The sequence below is a fragment of the Ovis aries genome, chromosome 20, assembly GCF_016772045.2.
Source record: "Ovis aries strain OAR_USU_Benz2616 breed Rambouillet chromosome 20, ARS-UI_Ramb_v3.0, whole genome shotgun sequence".
Taxonomy (NCBI): Eukaryota; Metazoa; Chordata; class Mammalia; order Artiodactyla; family Bovidae; genus Ovis; species Ovis aries.
In genome coordinates, this window is record NC_056073.1 from 29,005,621 (window position 1) to 29,027,373 (window position 21,753).

At 38.0% G+C, this 21,753-nt stretch overlaps 1 protein-coding gene and 1 pseudogene across 1 annotated transcript; both read left to right on the forward strand.

Annotated features, from left to right (window-relative positions):
• The first annotated feature begins 1,095 nt into the window (after positions 1-1,095).
• Positions 1,096-8,791, forward strand: LOC114109605 (putative olfactory receptor 2W6). The gene has a single exon (XM_060403766.1). It carries the CDS (start codon positions 6,916-6,918, stop codon positions 7,918-7,920), a length of 1,005 nt encoding a protein of 334 aa, XP_060259749.1. The 5' UTR covers positions 1,096-6,915; the 3' UTR covers positions 7,921-8,791.
• A 600-nt stretch (positions 8,792-9,391) lies between these two features.
• Positions 9,392-20,045, forward strand: LOC114109577 (olfactory receptor 2J3-like; annotated as a pseudogene).
• Positions 20,046-21,753: the final 1,708 nt, after the last annotated feature.

The following is a 21,753-nucleotide window of genomic DNA, read 5'->3' on the forward strand; positions in this document are numbered from 1 at the left end:
CATTTTGGACTTCCAATCTCCAAAAATGCAAGATAATAAATCATGTTATTTGAAGCCACTAAGTTTTTGGTAATTTGGAACAGCAGCAATAGGAAATCAATAAATCAACCAATTTTGTTTAAGAAATTCACCAGCTGATTGCAAAACTGACATGCAAATGCAAAAACCTACACTATCCCCAAATCTTCTTAGAAGAACAAAACTGGAGGAATGACATCACCTGATTCCTAGATTTACTATAAAACTACACCAATCAGGACAGTGCAGTATTGGCCTTAGCATAGACAAATAGGTCAATAGAGAGCTCAGAAATTGATGTATAGAGTCAACTGACTTTTTGCAAAGGTGTCAAAATTTAATAAGAAAAAGAGAATCTTTCAATGAATGATGTTGAAATTACTGGATATTCTATGGAAAATACTGAAGTTCAACTTCTACCTCACACCATACAGAAAACTTTAACTTGAAATGAATCCCTGACTAAAAATAAAAGCTAAAATTATAAAGCTTCTACAATAAAATATAGAGAAATATCTTCATAAGCTTAGAGTAGGTAAAGACTAATCATAAAAGAAAAATTCATGTGTTGAACTTTTTAAAATTAAAGCTTTGTCTCTTCCAAAGACACCACTAAGGAATTAGAAAAGCAAGCCATAGTCTAAGGTTCCTGCATATTCAGGATGATCTGTGCAATCACCAACAGACAACACTGCCTTTGTGAAACTCTGAGAGTCCACTGAGAAGTACCAGCACATCCCTGGAGCAGAGACAAATACAAGATGGACACACTGATGAGGTTAAGAACAGTTTTACTTTACTACCTACCACCTCTCCTCCAAGGTGTCATAGCTCAGTGCCAAAGGAGACTTCCTTAGCCTGTGATTTCTCCACTGGGAGAATGTGAGAGTACCTGAGTGAGCAACCGGCTTCCCTAGCTGTACAACAAAGACACTGACAAGCAAACCAGCAAACCGACTTCCTTCTCACTGTATTCAGTACATTGAGATGTGCTGCAAGACTCGTGGGCAATGGTGACCGTGAGGACGGAAGAGCCTGAAAAAGCAGCAGCTAGGACTCTTGGAGGGCAACAAAAAGAGGCAGTTCCTACTAAATGCATAGCAGGCTCCATCAGCGAAAAAAAAAAGGGGGGGGGAAATAAATAAAAGTGTGAAAAAGACATTACAACTGCTACCACACAAAATACAAAGGATCAAAAAAGACTACACCAATAAATTGGACTACTTAGAAGAAACGGTTAATTTGTAAAAACATACAACCTACCAAGATTGAATTAGAAAGAAATATTGGTAGAAAATCTAACAGACCAATTACTAGTAAAGACACTGAATCATATATGACAAGCCCAGAGCAAACACCATACTCAATAGTACAAGGTTGTAAGCTTTTCCTCTAATATCAAGGGCAAGACAATGATGACCACTCTTGCCACATCTATCAATATAGCTGGGAAGTCCTAGAAAAGGAAAAGAAATGAAAAGCATCCAAATCAGAAAGTGAGAAGTAAAACTGTCTCTGCAGATGACATGACCTTTAATATAAAAATCCTAAAGACGTAATAAAAAAGCCCTAAGAACTAATTGACAAATTCTGCGAAGTTGCACATAGAAAAACTACAGGCTATTTAGACATTCCGCACATATGTAGGGGAGTGTGTCAATGGATAAATTATATCCTAATGTAAGTATGTGATGAACACAGAATTCAAGACCATGATTCCCCTGGGGGTCAGGCAGGAAGACAGATTGGACAGTGTGAAGCCACATAGCCAGCTCTAAGTTATTAGTAAATTTTCAGCTCTTGAACAGAAGGGCAAGCTGACACGTGTTCATGGTATTATCTGTAATTCACTGAAAATGAAACAATGATTATATGGCTCATGAACCTAGAATTTTAATTATTTCATGATTTTGTAATCAAATATTTTATTTCCTATGGACACAATATCTAGATAATTGCCTGTATTTCTCCAACTTGATATCTTACCTCTTGAATAAACCAAATTTCAATTAAATGTGTTATGTTAATAAATATGGTTTACATTATATTTAGAATATTCCATAGAAACACAAGCACAATATATAAATTTACCTCTGAAATTAATTTCCATGGAAGAAATCTAAATCGAAAATGGATAGACCCCAAAGTCTTAAGGGAACTTTTCATAAAATTGTTGTTTAGATCAGATTCTGACCATAGTCAAAGATTTGTTAATCACCTCTGTGGGGCACCAGTCCCCAAGGTCTAAATCACATCCACATAGTAGCCTTTAAAATTGCACACAAATATTTCCCTGCTCCATCATTACGATTCTTGTAGTATACGCAGACCAACATAGCACTCTCTTTGTTTAATTAGGCAAAAATCTATCTACAAATGCATTTAACAAAAGTATACACTAAAAGACTACAAATATACTATCAAAAATACATTTAACAAAACCTAATTCTTCAGCTCTTCAACCAGTCCTGCATCTAGCTTTTCTCAAACATCCACATTAGATGGAGACCTCTATTTAACCTCAGTTCAGCTGTTGTATTTAAACACGAATGTGATTGTCATATTATTAATAGTATAAGAAACTGGTGGCTATTCCAATATTTCATAGGCTCAGTGACTCGCCAAACAATTTTTCTGAATTATCAATGAAATGAAGGATCATCATAGTGTGCACAGGAGTACATCTGGACTACTTAAGAGCATGACAACTGTGAATTCTACCCTCATGAAAGTATGCTGCTGCTGCTAAGTCGCTTCAGTCGTGTCCAACTCTGTGCAACCCCATAGACGGCAGCCCACCAGGCTCCCCCGTCCCTGGGATTCTCCAGGCAAGAACACTGGAGTGGGTTGCCGTTTCCTTCTCCAATGCAGGAAAGTAAAAAGTGAAAGTGAATTCACTGAGTCGTGTCCAACTCTCAGCAACCTCATGGACTGCAGCCCACCAGACTGCTCCTTCCATGGGATTTTCCAGGCAAGAGTACTGGAGTGGGGTGCCATTGCCTTCTCCGCATGACGTTCTAATATGTTTTTCTTCTGGTAAGTATTTGCTGCTATCTCCAACAGAAGACATGGAGTAGAAACCAGATCCTAGGTAGCACAGATGATCTCAGTCTAACACGAAAGCAAATACGTGACAGATATGTGAGATAAAAATGAACCCTAATACACTAATTCCCTCTCAGGAATGAAGATTATATTAAATTTCAACAAGAGCAATTAGTGAATATTTTAACTTAGTAAATGCTCTCTATGCTGAGCATCTTACTAAACAGTTTATATGAAATAAATCATTTAATTATCCTCACAAACCATTCTATAAAGCAGGTGCTCTGCTGCTGCTGCTGCTGCTAAGTCGCTCCAGTCGTGTCCGACTCTGTGCAACCCCATAGACAGCAGCCCTCCAGGCTCCCCCGTCCCTGGGATTCTCCAGGCAATAACATTGGAGTGAGTTGCCATTGCCTTCTCCAATAGCAGGTGCTCTAGAATAACTATTTTACAGATGAGGAAACTCAGGCTTAAAGACAATAATTAGCTGCTTCAGTTCACACAGTGAGAAAGTAGCTGAAGGGTGTTCTAATACCATCACTGATGGTCTGAATCTAGAGTCCAGAGTCTTAACTACTTGTACGTTGTATTTTTCTGCTTTGGCTTTGTATGGTTACAGCAATGTACCATTTTATTTTACAGTTATAAAAGATCCTTTTAATATATTTTTATTTTTTATAAAATTTTAGACAACTATGAAATTTTATGTATCTAGTTTTATCTCCATATCATTGTGTACACTCAAGTTATGTTTAAATATGTCTGGTTCATTTGTCTTAGATTTCACTGAAGAAAGTAAAATGTAAAGTTATGCTACATTATTAGAAACTGAAGTTCATACTATGAAAAGTGAAAGTGAGTTTTAATTAAAATATAGCATGCCTCTTTTTAACATCTATTTCTTCAACACATGTTCTAAGTCTCTTTTTATATCATATTGACTTTTAAATTTAAAATGATATCTAAATTTTGAGACTTCAAAGCTTAAACCAAAATATTAAAAAGCATAAAATAAAGTCTTTTATTTGGGTTCACAAGATTAAATTACATAAAGTATGACTCCTGTCTTGACAGCGCTTCTAACAAGTTCAGTTCAGTTCAGTTCAGTTCAGTCACTCAGTCGTGTCCGACTCTTTGCGACCCCATGAATTGCAGCACACCAGGCCTCCCTGTCCATCACCATCTCCCGGAGTTCACTCAGACTCATGTCCATCAAGTCCGTGATGCCATCCAGCCATCTCATCCTTGGTCGTCCCCTTCTCCTCCTGCCCCCAATCCCTCCCAGCATCAGAGTCTTTTCCAATGAATCAACTCTTCGCATGAGGTGGCCAAAGTACTGTAGTTTCAGCTTCAGCATCATTCCCTCCAAAGAAATCCCAGGGTTGATCTCCTTCAGAATGGACTGGTTGGATCTCCTTGCAGTCCAAGGGACTCTCAGGAGTCTTCTCCAACACCTCAGTTCAAAAGCATGAATTCTTTGGCGCTCAGCCTTCTTCACAGTCCACCTCTCACATCCATACATGACCACAGGAAAAACCATAGCCTTGACTAGACGGACCTTAGTCAGCAAAGTAATGTCGCTGCTTTTGAATATGCTATCTAGGTTGGTCATAACTTTTCTTCCAAGGAGTAAGCGTCTTTTAATTTCATGGCTGCAGTCACCATCTGCGGTGATTTTATTGACTTCTAACAAGGAGCCTTATATAATCCAAAGTTTAAATTAAGACTGTAATGTTTTCCACCTGCTAAAACTGGCTAAAATATTTTAGAAAGCATGTGTAAATCATAGACTGTCACTATTCCCTTCAACAGTGTAGCACACCTGGTGCACTGTGTTTACTTCTAAACTCACTATTCTGAGGCATTTGATAAACCATGGTGCATCCAATGGACTGCAACCAGAAGAGCATAGTAATTAAAGATCGTTCAGTGACCTATGCACTTGGTCTGGGAACATAAATGTAAGTGTATATTTAACAATAGATTCTAATATTAAAAGAGACTTAAAAGACATATAAAAATTCTTAATGAACCCAATTAAACAATAGTGTCTACAGATGCACATTTGAGTAATTAAACTAGTAAAATACAAGGAGGTGGTTACTATAAACTAAAAAATTTAAGCATTCCAGTTTAGTTGTAGACCACATGGTGAATCACCAGCATGAAAAACAAAGGAAATGAGGGATAAATAGAGTAACAGTGATTTGGAGGTAGGAGAATATAGCTTTTCATTTTTAGAATTAAATGTGAACAAAGGCTTTCTGCCTTTCATTGGAAATCCTTCCACAGAAGGATGCACTTCCAAGTATCTTCACAAATATTAACCTTCACAATATCCCTTCGCATAACACATAGAGAACCTAATAGACAGACAAGTTGAATAAATTGCCCAAGGACACATTGCTTCTGAGTGATGAAGCTGGAATTTGATCCCAAGCACTCTGAGTCAAGAACTTGTGCTCTTAAGCAATCTGCTTAACTTAGTGTGGCATCTACTGCATAGAAACTGGATACTCATAATTAAATTAAATTTCCATTTTATATTGAGAAAAACTACACCTCTATTTCATACTACTTAATAATAACAGTTCTTTCATCATGATTATAATATATGATGTTCTAATTAAAATGCTTATACAAATGATATACTGTAGGTAATTTATCTTTACCTTATCTTACTATAACTGTAACAAATAGGTTATTATTCCTTGGCCACAAAGACACTATAAATGCAAAGTGTACATTTAGGTCTGAAGTTCACAGTTAGAGATTATATACATTAAAAAATTCATAAATTAACTCAGTAATTAAACATTCATCTGTTTAATGATATGATACCGTATCCAGACAAAGTAAGACTGATATTATTGTATCCCTTATCTGTATTCTTTTAGAGTTGAAATTAGGTGATAGTTTTACCTATAGAGTTCCAAAGCAACCAGAGGATAAACTCATGTAATTAGTAAATTCCATGGGGAAAAACAACTCATTCATTGTTTAATAAACTTCTTGTTTCAATTAACTGCCTTGTTAATTTTGCTGAAGGGACAGATAAATAGGAGCTAACGCAGATTGCTACCATGTGTATGTGGGGACCAAAGCCTACTGGAATTAGTTCAACTTTTAACTCTGCAACAAATCAATAAGACTGCTGAGATGGTGTAATAACATTCATAAAGGTGTTCAAAGAAATCTATAGCATCTGTACACATAAATAAAGGTTAATAAAAAGGTTTTTTTTCCTGGCACCAAAAGCACATTGCACAAAAAAAGGGCAAGATAGTAAAGAACATCAAAGTTAATACAAGAACAACAGGGTAATGTTGAATAGAAGGAAAAAGTGGAGGAGGATGCTGGTTGTGATGATTATTATTATGATTATAAAGGTTGAGATATAGACATTTGGAAGTGAATATGGAAAGCGATTGTTAGCAAATGGTAGAGCTTACCCCAGGAAAATGTCATTTAACTTTTACCTTAAGCTCAACAGCTTTATAAGAAAAATATTTGTGTGACTCAGTGGTCAAAATTCATTTTTAGAAGAGTTCTGGGGAATTCTCTGGCGGCCCAGTGGTTAGGATCCACATTTTAACTGTTGGGGTCCCAGTCTCTATCCTTGGTTAAGGAACTAAGATCCTGGGAGCCATGTGGCATGGCAAAAATAAAAAATAAAATAAAACTACACTTGATATGATTAAATATGTAGAGATTTGGGGAAATGAACACAGCAGATATGTTAAGAGGTGTTCCAAAATGGGAAAAAGCATGCAAATAAGTGACCTTTGGATATTCATGACAAACTTCAGAGGTTTTTAGTTCTACCTAAGGCTGACACTATGTTTTCTTACCATGGTACAGCTTCCTAGTTTTTCAAAAGGAGCAATGGGAACCAGCAATGGAAGTTCCAGAACAGACTTCATCCTTCTGGGCTTTTCTGATCGGCCCCAATTGGAACACATCATCTCTGTGATTGTCTTCATCTTCTATATTATAACCCTGGTAGGAAACACAACTATCATTCTTGTATCTTACCTAGACACCCAGCTCCATACGCCCATGTATTTCTTCTTATCCAATTTGTCTTTTGTGGACCTCTGTTACACAACTAGCATTATCCCCCAGATGCTGGTAAATCTATGGGGTCCAAAAAAGTCTATTACATATGGAGGCTGTGTGCTCCAATTCTTCTTTGCCCTTGACTTGGGAGCCACAGAATGCCTTCTCTTGGCTGTAATGGCTTATGACCGCTATGCTGCTGTCTGTCAACCTCTTCACTACACAGTAATAATGCACCCGGAGCTTTGCCAGAAGATGGTGTTGATTGCCTGGTTAGGTGGTCTTGGCAGTGCCTTAATTCTTTGCTCTTTGACTTTGAAGTTGCCAAGATGTGGGCACCGGGAGGTAGCTAATTTTTTCTGTGAGATGCCAGCATTGATCAGGATGGCTTGTGTCTATTCAAAAGTAATTGAAGTTGTTGTCTTTGCTCTTGGAGTGGTATTTCTTCTGGTACCTCTGTCACTAATTCTCATCTCATATGGAGTCATCACTCAAGCTGTCATGAGAATCAAGTCAGCAGCAAGGTGGCGAAAGATCCTTCATACATGTGGTTCCCATCTCACAGTAGTATCTCTGTTTTATGGAACAATCATTTATATGTACATGAAGCCACATACTAGTGCCTCGCAAGATGAGGGGAAGTTCCTTACTCTCTTTTACACCATTGTCACACCCAGCCTTAACCCTCTGATATACACTTTAAGAAACAAAGATGTAAAGAGTGCAATGAAGAGAATATTGTGGATTAAAATAAATGGCCAGCGAAGTCATGAATTAAATAGAAAAATCAGAGTGTAGAGAGTTAAAGAAATAATATTGACCTTTCCCAACAGAAGATTAATCAATACTTTTATTCAAAGAGCAATTCTTGGGTGTTTACCATGTACCAAGAATTGTACTAGGTACTGACTCTGTAAATAAATAGGAAGTAGGGATAAATGATAAGGAGACAGATAAATAAATATACATAAATAAAATGTAATTCATACATTTAAAAGCTTCAAGATTAATCAGGGACTACAAATAAATAAATAATTATGAAATGTGGTAAGTATAGCAATGTACAAAAGATTGAGGAAATATTATTCATAAGCATCTGTTATAGATAAGATTGTACTGATTTTTTTTTTCTTCCCAGACATATCACTTATATTAGAAATAACACTCTTTCATTTACCTGATTTTGCCAGAGGAGATTTTGTGGTGAAGACTAACAGCTCACCAACACTCATTCCACCTTCTGTCTCAAGTTTTAAAAGACCAGAGGGCTACTACGCTGGGGCGTCCCTGGTGGCTCAGTGGTAAAGAATCCACTTGCCAATCCAGGAGACACAAGTTGGATCCCTGGGTTGGGAAGATCCCGTGGAGAAGGAAATGGCAACCCACTCCAGTATTCTTGCCTTGGAAATCCCATGGACAGAAAGTCTGATGGGCTACAGTCCATGGGGTCACAAACAGTCAGACACAACTTAGCGAATAAACAACAACTACAAGTTGACCATTTATACTGAAGTCAATAAAAAAGGCTATGCCCGCCCCATGGAAGTGTTTATGTGCAGTGTGCTCAAGAGGCAAGGATACGACGAGGGCTTCCGCTGGCTCTCCCAGTATATTGACTGATGTTTGGACAGTGAAAATAAAAGAGTTTTACTTCTCTGGACTGATCCTATTCACAGCTTCCTCATGAACTTTTCTAATAGAACAAGGAAAGCTCTCCGACCATGTCTGGCGTTGAGAAGCCAAGAGGCTCTCTCTGCTCTCTCATCACCCAGTGGTGACATGTGCTCTTCTCCACACTGTTGGGAGGTAATGCTGCCCCACGTGCTGGTGCAGGTCAGCACCCCGGGACTTGGAGGTGGCAGGATTTGTCGAGTAGAGCTGTGTGCCATCACGGGCCACCTGGAAAGAGAAACACGTCTCACCACTGTGGTTAATTTCAAAAGAAAGTGATTCTATTTTTTAAAGAAAGTGTTGTTAATGTAATTGGTAACCCTCCTCATAACTTTTTTTTAAGTTCACAATATACTTGGTCCAGAGTTTTCTTTTTTTTTTAATCTAGTGAATGGCATTTAAATATTTCATAAAATTATGCCCAGATACACGTTGGAGTCCAGAGCTGAGTTAAGTGAACAGCAGGCTGGTGAGAGAGGCTCCCCCGTCTCCCTGACTGCCTTTAGTAGGTGGCACCACCCCGTGCGCAGAGCACCAGGAAAGAGCAGAACTGCAGCCTCGCAGCCAAGGCTGCTTTCCACTGTGCCGGGCTCCGGTCATGTCTCCTCCCAGCATGGATAGCAGATGGGTCACTGCGGAGGAGTTAGTTCTAGCGTGGGTTATTGTTACTGTCTTTATTCAGTAAGTTACCAATTTCAGCCAGTCTTTGCTTTTATGCAGTTTTAAACTTTCATTTCTTTCTGTAGCACCTTTTTCATTTTCAGTTGTAAAAAGTGACTTTCGCCTCATGAAAGATTTGAGAACATCTCCCATGTCACACACTACAGGTGTGTCTCAGTCATTTTTGCAAATTCTAGGGGAAATTTTTTTCTCAATAGGAGAGTCACACAGGACAAAGTTAACAGCTTAAGGACTCTTTAATTCTGTGAGTTGAGAAATTCGACGTTTGATATTGTAGCATTTGTTTGAATCTAGGAAAGATTTATTCCACTTGCAGAATTTGGTTTCTTTATTGGGCTTCATGAACTCTGTTTTTTTGTATTGGTTATCAATTTTTTTTTGGTGTTAAAGGTTATCATCTGTAACTTTTCCAGATTTTGGTGGTGGGTGGGAGGTGTCATGAAATTATCTTTCTCCAGGCCAGAAATAACCTGGGGAAATTCTAATCCAAGAACTGTGTGTTGAGCTGTTCCTTTTGAGCCAGCATCAGTTGTCAGTTACACCGGTATAAAAGCCTCCACGTCCCCAGCAGTGTGATGAGGGTTATTTTTATAGCATTCCACTTGTCTAAAGCCACGTGTGAAACTGGATTTTCATGATCTTAACCAATGTTTTGGGAGAAGGCGATGGCACCCCACTCCAGTATTCTTGCCTGGAAAATCCCATGGATGGAGGAGCCTGGTGGGCTGCAGCCCATGGGGTCAAGAACAGTCAGGCATGACTGAGCGACTTCACTTTCGCTTTTCACTGTCATGCATTGGAGAAGGAAATGGCAACCCACTCCAGTGCTCTTGCCTGGAGAATCCCCGGGATGGGGGAGCCTGGTGGGCTGCCATCTATGGGGTCACACAGAGTTGGACATGACTGAAGCGACTTAGCAGCAGCAGTAGCAGCATTCCTTATTTAGCACTATCTGCTAGTACTTTCACTTTATAATGTTCTTTCTTTTCTTGAATTATAGTGGTCACTTCAGTTCAGTCACTCAGTCGTGTCCGACCCGTTGTGACCCCATGGACTGCTGCTCATCCAGCTTCCCTGTCCCTCAACAACTCACAGTAGTAGATGGTAATCTGGGGGAAGGTTTTGATGCTCTTACCTGACAAAACAAAAATTTAGTAATCATATGTTTAATCTCATTTTTACTTTATTTTCCTGGTAAATATATGCAAAATCTGGGGGTCTCTATGCTGCAGAATAAATTAAACTTCTCTACAAGTTGATCATTGCAGAGACTGAAAATCGTCTTTGTAAATGAAAGAGCCTTCACATCTAAAGTGCCACTGCTATGTCATTTCAAGTGCAAACGAATCCACCATCTGCCTGAAGCATCAAATATTTGGGGAAAACTGACATTAGGCTATTTCTCACCTGTGCTTTCACTTCTGTTAAACAAAGGCAAACCTTTGTTAGGAAAAACAATTCCTTTGTGAGAAAGAATATTAGCTATTTGACATTTGTCAGAAACAACAGCTAATTCTTGAAGAAGACACTAATTATTACCACTAGTCTGCAAAAATATAGATTTTTATCTTTGGAGTTTAGGATTCAAGAGAATTTATAATTTTTTTAAGATACAGTACTATCATCAAAGGAAATAACATCAAAGAATAACATAACTTTAACATATGTTTATCTAATATTTTAAGTGCACATTCACAATAGCCACATGAAAATGATGGGTTTTAAGTTCTTGTGCACCAACCAAAATATCAAAGAAAAATTTCCATCCTTGCTGTCCTGCTGGTAAGAAACATTTCATGAATTTAAATATGGCACATTGCTTTTCTTTATCGTCATTATTTTGCAATTTACTCATCAGCCCCCAATTGCAATATTAACAGAACGTTGTCTCCATTTTGCGCTGCCTTTCCCCCAGAATGATCTCCAAACCTGAAATTCCAAAAATGAGTTTGCATACCCAACCAGGAAAGGACTGGTATCTAAGTTCACTACTGCCATTTCGGCTTACTGCCACAAGGTGGTGCTATGAAAAACGGTCCTTCAAGATAGAAGCACTGACATTCTAATAAGAGCTAAGAAGGTCACAGCGGTTCTTATAAGAAAACTGACTCTCCCCTTTGCTTTTTCATAACAATTCTATACCATTGAACTCGGCCTTCAGTCTCCCTTATTGGAAGATTTTTGTTTCCAGATTTTCCAGTTCGAAATTCACCCATCTTCATCAGAGGACCTGCACCCCATTAACTCTGGCAGAATTTGCTTGGGCATGAGGTTCTTGAGGCCCGAATCACTTTGCTCTCTTCTTCATTTGGGATCCCGATCTTCATAGGGTTGGGCAATTTTTCCTTCATCAACCAATCCTCCAACCTACAACTAGCTCTCCAGACAGACAGACACACAAACACACACACACACACACACACACACACACACACACACACACACACACGCTTTTATAATTAATCACACTCTTTCCCGAGAAGATGGCAAACTCTACCCACGTCCTCTCGATATCCCCAGAATCTCTAATTTACAAATTTGCTGCAAGAATGTGGTGCAACAGGCAATAGGATAAATACAGCAACATCACACAGTGAGAACCAAAGAAGAAGATTTATTGGGAAACACAGGAAACCAAGAGTCAGGAACAAGAGGCAAAGTACTTCCACTCTCTCATAATCTCAGGGAGAGGTGAATCAGTGCCAGGGTCAAGCTGCTCTAGTCCTGACACAACTGCTCTATCTTCTCAAAAGATAAACTTGAATTCTACTTCTTAGTGAGACATCAAGACTACTTGGTTGCCAGGCAGTCTGGGTTTAGATGCCAACTGTTTGAGGAAGGCCAGCTGCCTGGCACCTGAAGACCATGGATACCTGGAAAGTTGGAGCCTATCCTGTTAGGGAGTGTAAGGCACTGGTCCAATGGAAAACTGAGTTTGAGTGCACCGCTTCCCTCCAGGAAGAGGGGGAAACCCCAGTTCCAGCCAGCTCCTTTCCTAGGCAACCTAGAGAGAGATCTCAGGATCACTTTTGAGTAGTTCTATTCATTGCCACACAGAAGATTAAGAAAAATATTTCATACAGTGTTAGTATAGTCTGTAATTAGTATAGTCTGTAATTAAAGTTCTCAATAAATATTAGCTATTGTAATTAGTTCTATTTGACTATTATTCCTCTTATATAAACCATTAAGAATCTCATATGAGAAGAGTATCAGAAGCAATTGATGGGGATGGACTTAGTCTTTTCTGAATCCATTAGCAAAAAGAAAAAAATATGTAGGAGTACCTCAAACCTCACCCTTAACTCTCTGTGGGTAAACTGGACTTAAAGTATACACTAAACCAGATGGACTTAATATTTACAAAACATTCCATCTGAGAACAGCAGAACACATATTCTTCTCAAACGCCCATGAATATGCTCAAGGATAGATCATAAGAACTAATATTGTTAAAATACCCATACTACCACCCAAGGTAATCTACAGATTCAATACAATCCCTATCAAAATTCCAAGGGCATTTTTCACAGAAATAGGAGAAACAATCCAACATTTGTGTGGAACCATAATGAACCTAAATAGCCAAACCAATCTTGAAAGAACAAACTAGGAGGCACAACACTTCCTGATTTTAAACTATACTACAAAGCCATAGTAATTAAAACTGTATGGTATTGGAATTAAAAACAGACACATTGATCAATGGAACAAGAACAGAAAGCCTAGAAATAAACTCATACATGTACAGATAATTCATTTACAATAAAGGAGCCAAAACCATGCAATGACCAAAGGACAGTCTCCTCAATAAATGATGCTGGGACAACTGGATAGCCACACGCAAACAAATGAAACTAGACCTCTCACAATACTCAATTCAAAGTATTACACCTCTCACAATCATTAACTCAAAGACGGATTGAAGACTGAAATTTCATAACCTGACCATAAAACTCCTAGAAGAAAACATCGGGTGAAATGAATGGTTTTTTGGATATGACACCAAAAGCACAGCAAAAAAAAAAAAAAATGCAAAGACAACCTATGAAATAGGAGAAAATCTGTAAAATATATATCTACTAAGAAGTTAATAAATAAAATATATAAGGAACTCATACACTCAATTGCAAAAAAAAAAAAAACAATTATCCAATTTTAAAATAGACTGAGTACCTGAATAGATATTTTTCCAAAGAATATATAGAAGTGGCCAAAGGTACATGAAAAGATGCCCAACATCACTAGTCATTAGGAGAATGTGAATTAAAACCACAATGAAATATCACCTCATACCTGTCAGAATGGCTATTATTAAAAAGCCACCACAAATAACATGTGATGGTAAGGATATAGAAAAAAAGGAACCCTGTACACTACTAGTAACAATGTAAACTGGTATAAACCATTATTTTTAAAAGTATAAGAGTTCCTCAAACATTAAAAATAGAAGTACCATATGACCCAGCAATCCCACTTCTGGGTATATATCCAAAGGAATGGAAACAGAACTCAAAATGATATCTGCACTCCCATTTTCATTGCAGTGTTATTCACAATAGCCACAATATGGAAACAACCTAAGTGCCAATCGACAGATGAATAGATAAAGAAGATATGGTATATACGATGTAGAATATATAATGGAATATTACTCAGCCATGGGAAAGAATGACATCCTACTATTTGTGAGAATATGGATGGACCTTCAGTGAAATGTGCCAGAGAAAAATACTTCATGATATCACTTATATGTGGAATTAAAAAGAAAAATGAGTTAAAAAAAAATGGTCGACAGGGGCTAGGGAATGGAGACATAGAGAAAGACTTATAAAAGGTTATAAGGGGAATTCTTTGCCAGTCCAGTGGTTAGGTTCGACGCTTTCACTGTCATAGACCTGAGTTCAATCCCTGGTTTTGGAAATAAGATCCCACAAGCCATATGGTGTGACCAAACAGAGGGAAGGGAAATGGTTACAAACTTCAACTATAAGAAAAATAAGGTCTGAAGATCTAATGTAAAAACCTGGTGACTGTAGTCGATAACATTGTATTTTATAGTTGAAACTTATTAAGAGAGTAGAACTTAAATGTTCTCATTCCCCCTAAAAGAAGAATAAATATGTGAGGTGATGGTGTATTAATTAACTAGATGGGTGGGGAAGACGGTGATATCCTTTCATAATGCATACACATATCAAACCACAATGCACACTTTAAATATCCTACAATTTTATACTTCAATAAAGGTGAAATTTTAAAAAGAAAGGCAAAGCAAGGTAAGGGGAAACAATCATGAAAAGTGCTATTTAAAAAAGATGGTCAGGAAGTTCTGAGTATGTGATATGAGAGCAGAGACCTGAATGAAGTAAAGGAGTCAGTCTTGCAAAAAACATATAGGAAAGAGAATTCCCAGGAATTGCAAAAGATATGTCTCATGTGTTTGCCAAACAGCAAGAAAGTCAGTGTAAAGCAAGTGATAGAACTGTAGGAGATTCTTTCTATAGGGACAGTTGCTGCTGCTGCTGCTAAGTCACTTCAGTCATGTCCGACTCTGCGACCCCATAGACAGCAGCCCACCAGGCTCCACCGTCCCTGGGATTCTCCAGGCAAGAACACTGGAGTGGGTTGCCATTTCCTTCTCCAATGCGTGAAGGTGAAAAGTGAAAGTGAAGTCGCTCAGTAAGTGTCCGACTCTTCGTGACCGCATGGACTGCAGCCTACCAGGCTCCTCCGTCCATGGGATTTTCCAGGCGAGAGTACTGCAGTGGGTTGCCATTGCCTTCTCCACATACTATAAAGCTTCTTCTGAAAGGGATCATTCAGAATGTAGGATGATTCTATAACAGTTGTTCCCAACCTTTTTGGCCCCAGGGATGGGTTTCATAAAAGACACTATTTTTCCATGGACTGGGGGATGGGAAGGAGGGTGGCACGGGGGGCGGGGGGGGGGGGAGGGGAGGATTGCAATGATGCAAATGCATTATATTTATTCTGAACTTTATTTCTCTTATTATTACATCAGCTCCACCTCAGATCATCAGGCATTAGATCTTGGAGGTTGGGGACCCATTTCTTATAAAACAAATTGCCTCAACTCTTTCTTTAAACAGTGCTTTGAAAGAAAACATTGGTGATTTGTTCTGATTCCACATATTCAACAAAAATACCACATAAGCAATACATGCAAGTCACATAAGTATTTTAAGTTTTCTTGCAGTCATTTTTAAAAAGGTTAAAATGAATAGCTGAGATTTTAATTGTTTAATTAATTGATATATCTAAAATATTATTTCAACATGTGATCAATATAAAAACTGAGATATCTTACTTTTTCTGTACAAAATAAAAACTCGTGTGCATTTTAACTCACAGCACATCTCAATCACAGTAACAGCATTCAGCTCAGTAGTTACATGTGGCTGCTGCTGCTGCTAAGTCACTTCAGTCATGTCCAACTCTGTGCGACCCCATAGATGGCAGCCTACCATCCCGTCCCTGGGATTCTCCAGGCAAGAACACTAGAGTGGGTTGCCATTCCCTTCTCCAGTGCTTTTTCACTTTCACTACATGTGACTAGAGTTTACTCTATTAGACAGCGTTGCATTAGACAGTATTGTTGTTGTTGTTCAGTCACTAAGTTGTGTCCGACTCTGTGACCCCATGGACTGTAGCCTACCGGGCTCCTCTGTCCATGGGATTTCCCAGGAGTGAATACTGGAGGGGGTTGCCATTTCCACGTAGTTCTAAATTAGACTAAAGAAACACAACTACTGCAATGTGTGTACCTTAGTTGAATTCTGATCGATGGTGCCGGAAAAAACAGCTATAAGACGTTGGAGGATAATGGGGAAATTTGAATGTGGGCTGGATGTTAGATGTATTATTGAATCAGTAATTTTCTTGAGTATGATAATGGTATTGTGACTATGGAAAAGAATGCCACTATTGTCAGGAAAGCATTCTGAAGTATTTACAGATAAGTATCATGATATCTTCAACTCATTTCCAAATGGTTCAGAGAGAGGCAAAGTAAATATGACAAAAATGTTTTATAAAAGTGGGGAGTGATGGGAAGCCACTGGAGAATTTTGACAGCACCTGACTTGCATGTTCAAATAATCTGATTGACTGCTCTGTAGTATGTCTAGCATCTATCCTGTAGGGAGACCAGTGTGACATGACCTAAATGGAGACAGTGAGAAATGTATTCAGGATATATTTTTAAAATAGCATTAACATGATTTGCATGTCTTCTTGAGAAAGAAAAAGGAAGACGACTTTAAAGAGAGTGGTATAAACATAGGTATTTATTTTTCCCATTCCACCATCTGCCTTGAAATGACCCCATGAATACAGAAATACCATGGGTGTGGTTTATGTAAACATATTTTTGACGTAGAGATGATAGCAGAGCATCATTTAGTTTAACAGGATTAGAGTGAGGGTCAGGAGAAGATACAGACAATTAGGACCATTTGCCTGAAGAATAGAACATGATACTCAGCCACAACTTAGAACAGGGAAACCAAAAGGAGCCAGCAAAAGCAAGAGGAAAGGAACAGTTATAGACACTGAAAGGCAACCCTGAAAAAGCATATGATGGAAACCAAGAATTCTTTCCATTCAAAAATTATCTTATTGTGCCCCCCCCACCACCACATTTACCAAATTAGGTGGCTTTTTTAATCAGAAAGGCTGCTTTCCAAGGCAGCTAACACAAAATTTCCCACTGAGCATTTCTTGATCAACACCTGATGTCTTGCTAATTTGCATAACAATTAATGTTCAAGTGGATTACCAGTGAAAAGTAGTTATCAAACATATGTGGCCTAATATACATAGAAACACTCCTCATTCTGGCATGAGAGGCATAAGAATCAAAAAGGTATGGAACCAGAATTTTAGTGACAATGCCCAGGATTTGTTTCCTAAATGGACTTACATCTTGCCTTTTTTTTTTCCTTTTTTTTGACCTGAAAGTAACCAAAATTCTGCCTCTGCTGTCACGTCTTCAATGAACCTTTTATGCAAGGTAGTAGTGGAGCATCTGAAATGGCAGTGAACTGGGACTTCATGAGCTTATAGAATATATGGTGCAGCTGTCTTATTCTAGCACGTAGAATATATGCCTACCTGCTAGCATCTGCTTAATAAACCTCCATATGAGTGGTACGATTTGGTCAGTGTCACTTTCATTACAACCTGGACAAAAGGTTGTACGGAAAATGCTAACCCTGTAGTCATCTCAAGTTTTTCAGGGACTGACTATCTACCAAAATAACCTGAAAGCTGAAGGTGACCAAATTGGCTTTTATCAGGTCAGAACCCTTGTACAGCCCACTTCTCTCGTTACACACTATTAATTCTTTTCTTAATTTATTATAACTTGCTTCCTTGCACGGACCATTTCCTTGTTACACACTATTAATTCTTTTCTTAATTTATTATACCTTGCTTTCTGCATCTATAAAAATGAGAATCTGAACTAAAGTGTTTAAGAACAAATATCAACAAGACTTTCTTGTCTGTTAACAGCTGAGAGATGTACGCATACACCCTCCAAAATAAGAAGAAACAAAACAATCATTATTTTAAAATAACAATTGACTTCTTTTAAATATAACAAATTCATATGAAAATGATTACAAGCCCCTATAGTTTCAGCAAAGAGAGAATATACAAAATAAATATTTAAAATCTACAGCTCTCCTATCAAGTTAGCAATTAAATAAAATACATCAATAAAGATAAAATTAAGATATGTAGAATATTTTTATGAAAAAGTTCTATTCATCTTTACCAAAGTAGGAGAACTTTAATAAACTGAGACATGCTGTATTCTTCAAAAAGAAAATTTTAAATATAAACTTTTTTAAAACCTTAAATACAGATATTTCAGACAACTTCCTATATTTTGTCTGGCTTATAATAAATTGATTTCAAGATTTATTTGGAAAAATGACAGCTTAGTAGATCAAGACATTCTCTATTTTTAAAAAGGTAATAGATAAGGAAATGCTATGCCAGGCATTGAAATGTTATCAAGTAACAATTTTTCAAACTATTGGTTTGCAGATGATTGAAACAAAATGGACAGTCCCAAAACAAACAGGTGGGCATTTCTAATTCTGGCAATAGGGTGATAGATCATTTTAGCTAATCAAATGATGGAACATAGTTCATTACTCAGCTTGTTAACTGAACACAAAGTGGTCAAGTAAGACATTTCCTGTAATTTGTGAGCTTTTTGTTGGTAAACACTATTCCCACAATATTGAGTCATCTATGTGAACAATAAAATTTTATAATCTGTTGTTCCCCCTTTGGGGCTTCCCTGGTGGCTCAGACAGTAAAGCATCTGCCTGCAATGCAGGAGACCTGAGTTCAATTCCTGGGTCGAGAAGATCCCCTGAAGAAGGAAATGGCAACCCGCTCCAGTATTCTTGCCTGGAAAATTCCATGGACAGAGGAGCCTGGTAGGCTACAGTCTATGGGATCACAAAGAATTGTACACGACTAAGCAACTTCACTCACTCACTCACTTTCTGGATTCTTCATTACCCCTCTCTTCAGATGTCAAAAAGTGAAAATAGTGGACATATCCAATGCCAGCTCAGGTAGTAACTTCATTCTGCTGAGCTTTTCTGATCAACCCCAACTAGACCCCATTATCTCTGTGACCATTTTGCTCTTCCATATCATGACTCTGCTAAACAACACAGCAATTATCCTGCTAACTTTTCTGGACAGCCAATTTTGTACACCCATGTACTTCTTCCTCAGTAACCTCACATTTTTAGATATCTGTTACACAGCTAGTATTGTTCCCCAGACGTTGATAAATCTGTGGGGGCCAAACAAATTAATTACTTATGCAGGTTGTATCCTAGAGTTCTTCTTTGCCTTTGACTTTGGTGCAACAGAAAACCTTTTATTGGTTGTCATGGCCTATGATCGTTATGCAGCAGTCTGCCAACCCCTGCACTACCTGGTATCATGCACCCTCAGTTCTGTAAGAAGATGGCAGCAGCATCATGGTTGACTGGCATGTGTGGTCCCCTGACTATGAGCACTTTTGCCTTTTCACTGCTGCTTTGTGGTCACACACAATAACTTCTTTTGTGAGATGCCTGTCTTTCTTAAGATAGCCTGTGCGTACACCAAAGTAATGGATGTTACCATTTACACACTTGGAGTAATTTACCTTGTTTTGCCACTATTTTTCATTCTTGTCTCAGATGGAATCATCACTCATGCTGTGACTAAGATCAAGTCAGGCAGAGGGTGAAAGAAGGTGATTAACACCTGTGATGCTCAACACCTGTGGTGCTCGTCTCACTGTGGTCAGCCTCTTTTATGGCAGTGTCATCTACATGTACTTGCAACCAAAGAAAGGTTCCATGCACAAAGCTGATAAATTTCTTACCCCCTTTTACACCATTATCAACCCAAGTCTTAACCCATTAATATACAATCAGGAATACAGATGTCAAGGGGCTTTAAAATGGCTTTTTACAAGAACCCAACATAGGAGCACCCCACATGTAAAGCAAATGCAACAAGTATGAAAGGGGAAAATAACAGTAACACAATAATAGTGGGAGACTTTACTACCCCAACTCACACCTATGGATAGATCAACCAAACAGAAAATTAGCAAGGAAATACAAACTTTAAATGATAAAACGGACCAGTTAGACCTAATAGATAGCTATAGGACATTTCACCCCAAAGCAATAAATTTCACCTTTTTCTCAAGTGCACACAGAACATTCTCCAAGATAGATCACATCCTGGGCCATAAATCTAGCCTTGGGAAATTTTTAAAAAAAAATTGAAATCATGTCAAGCATCTTTTCTGATCAAAATGCTGTAAGATTAGATGTCAACTACAGGAAAAAAAACTATTAAAAATACAAACATATGGAGGCTAAACAACATGCTTCTGAATAACCAACAGATCTCAGAAGAAATCAAAAAGGAAATCAAATATGCATAGAAACAAATGAAAATGAAAATATTACAACCCGAAACCTATGAGATTCAGTAAAAGCAGTGCTAAGAGGAAGGTTCATAGCAATACAAGCTTACCTCAAGAAACAAGAGAAACATCAAATAAATAACCTAACTTTAATAAAGCAACTAGAAAAAGAAGAAATGAAGAACCCCAAAGTTAGTAGAAGGAAAGAAATCACAAAAATCAGACCAGAAATAAGTGGAAAAAGTGAAAATCAACAAAACTAAAAGCTGATTCTTCAAGAAGATAAATAAAATACACAAACCATTAGCCAGACTCATTAAGAAAAAAAGGGAGAAGAATCAAATCAACAAATTTAGAAATGAAAATGGAGAAATCACAACAGACAACACAGAAGTACAAAGAATCATGAGACTACTATCAGCAACTATATAACAATAAAATGGACAACTTGGAAGAAATGGGCAAATTCTTAGAAAACTGAACCAGGAAGAAATAGAAAATCTTAACAGAACCCATCACAAGCATGGAAGTAAAAAGTGTAATCAAAAATCTTCCAACAAACAAAAGTCCAGGACCAGATGGCTTCACAGGTGACTTCTACCAAAAATTTAGAGAAGAGCTAACACCTATCCTACTCAAACTCTTCCAGAAAGTTGCAGAGGAAGGTAAACTCCCAAACTTATTCTATGAGGCCATCATCACCCTAATTCCAAAACCAGACAAACATGCCACAAAAAAAGAAAACTGCAGGCCAATATCACTGATGAACACAGATGCAAAAATCCACAACAAAATTCTAGCAAACAGAATCCAACAACATATTTAAAAGATCATACATTGTGACCAAGTGGGCTTTATCCCAGGGATGCAAGGATTCTTCAGTATTCACAAATCAATCAATGTGATACACCACATTAACAAATCAAAAGATAAAAACCATATGATTATCTCAACAGATGCAGAAAAAGTCTTTGACAAAATTCAACATCCAATTGGAGAAGGCAATGGCAACCCACTCCAGTGCTCTTGCCTGGAGAATCCCATGGACAGAGGAGTCTGGTAGGCTGCAGTCCATGGGGTTGCTAAGAGTCAGACACGACTGTGTGACTGTCCTTTAACTTTTCACTTTCATGCATTGGAGAAGGAAATGACAACTCACTCCAGTGTTCTTCTCTGGAGAATCCCAGGGATGGGGAAGCCTGGTGGGCTGCCATCTATGGGGTCACACAGTCAGACATGACTGACAAACTTAGCAGCAGCAGCAGCAACAACAGCAACACCCATTTATGATTAGA

Excerpts from the sequence above, each read along its gene's own strand:
- LOC114109605 (XM_060403766.1), top strand. The coding sequence starts at position 6,916 with ATGGTACAGCTTCCTAGTTTTTCAAAAGGAGCAATGGGAACCAGCAAT.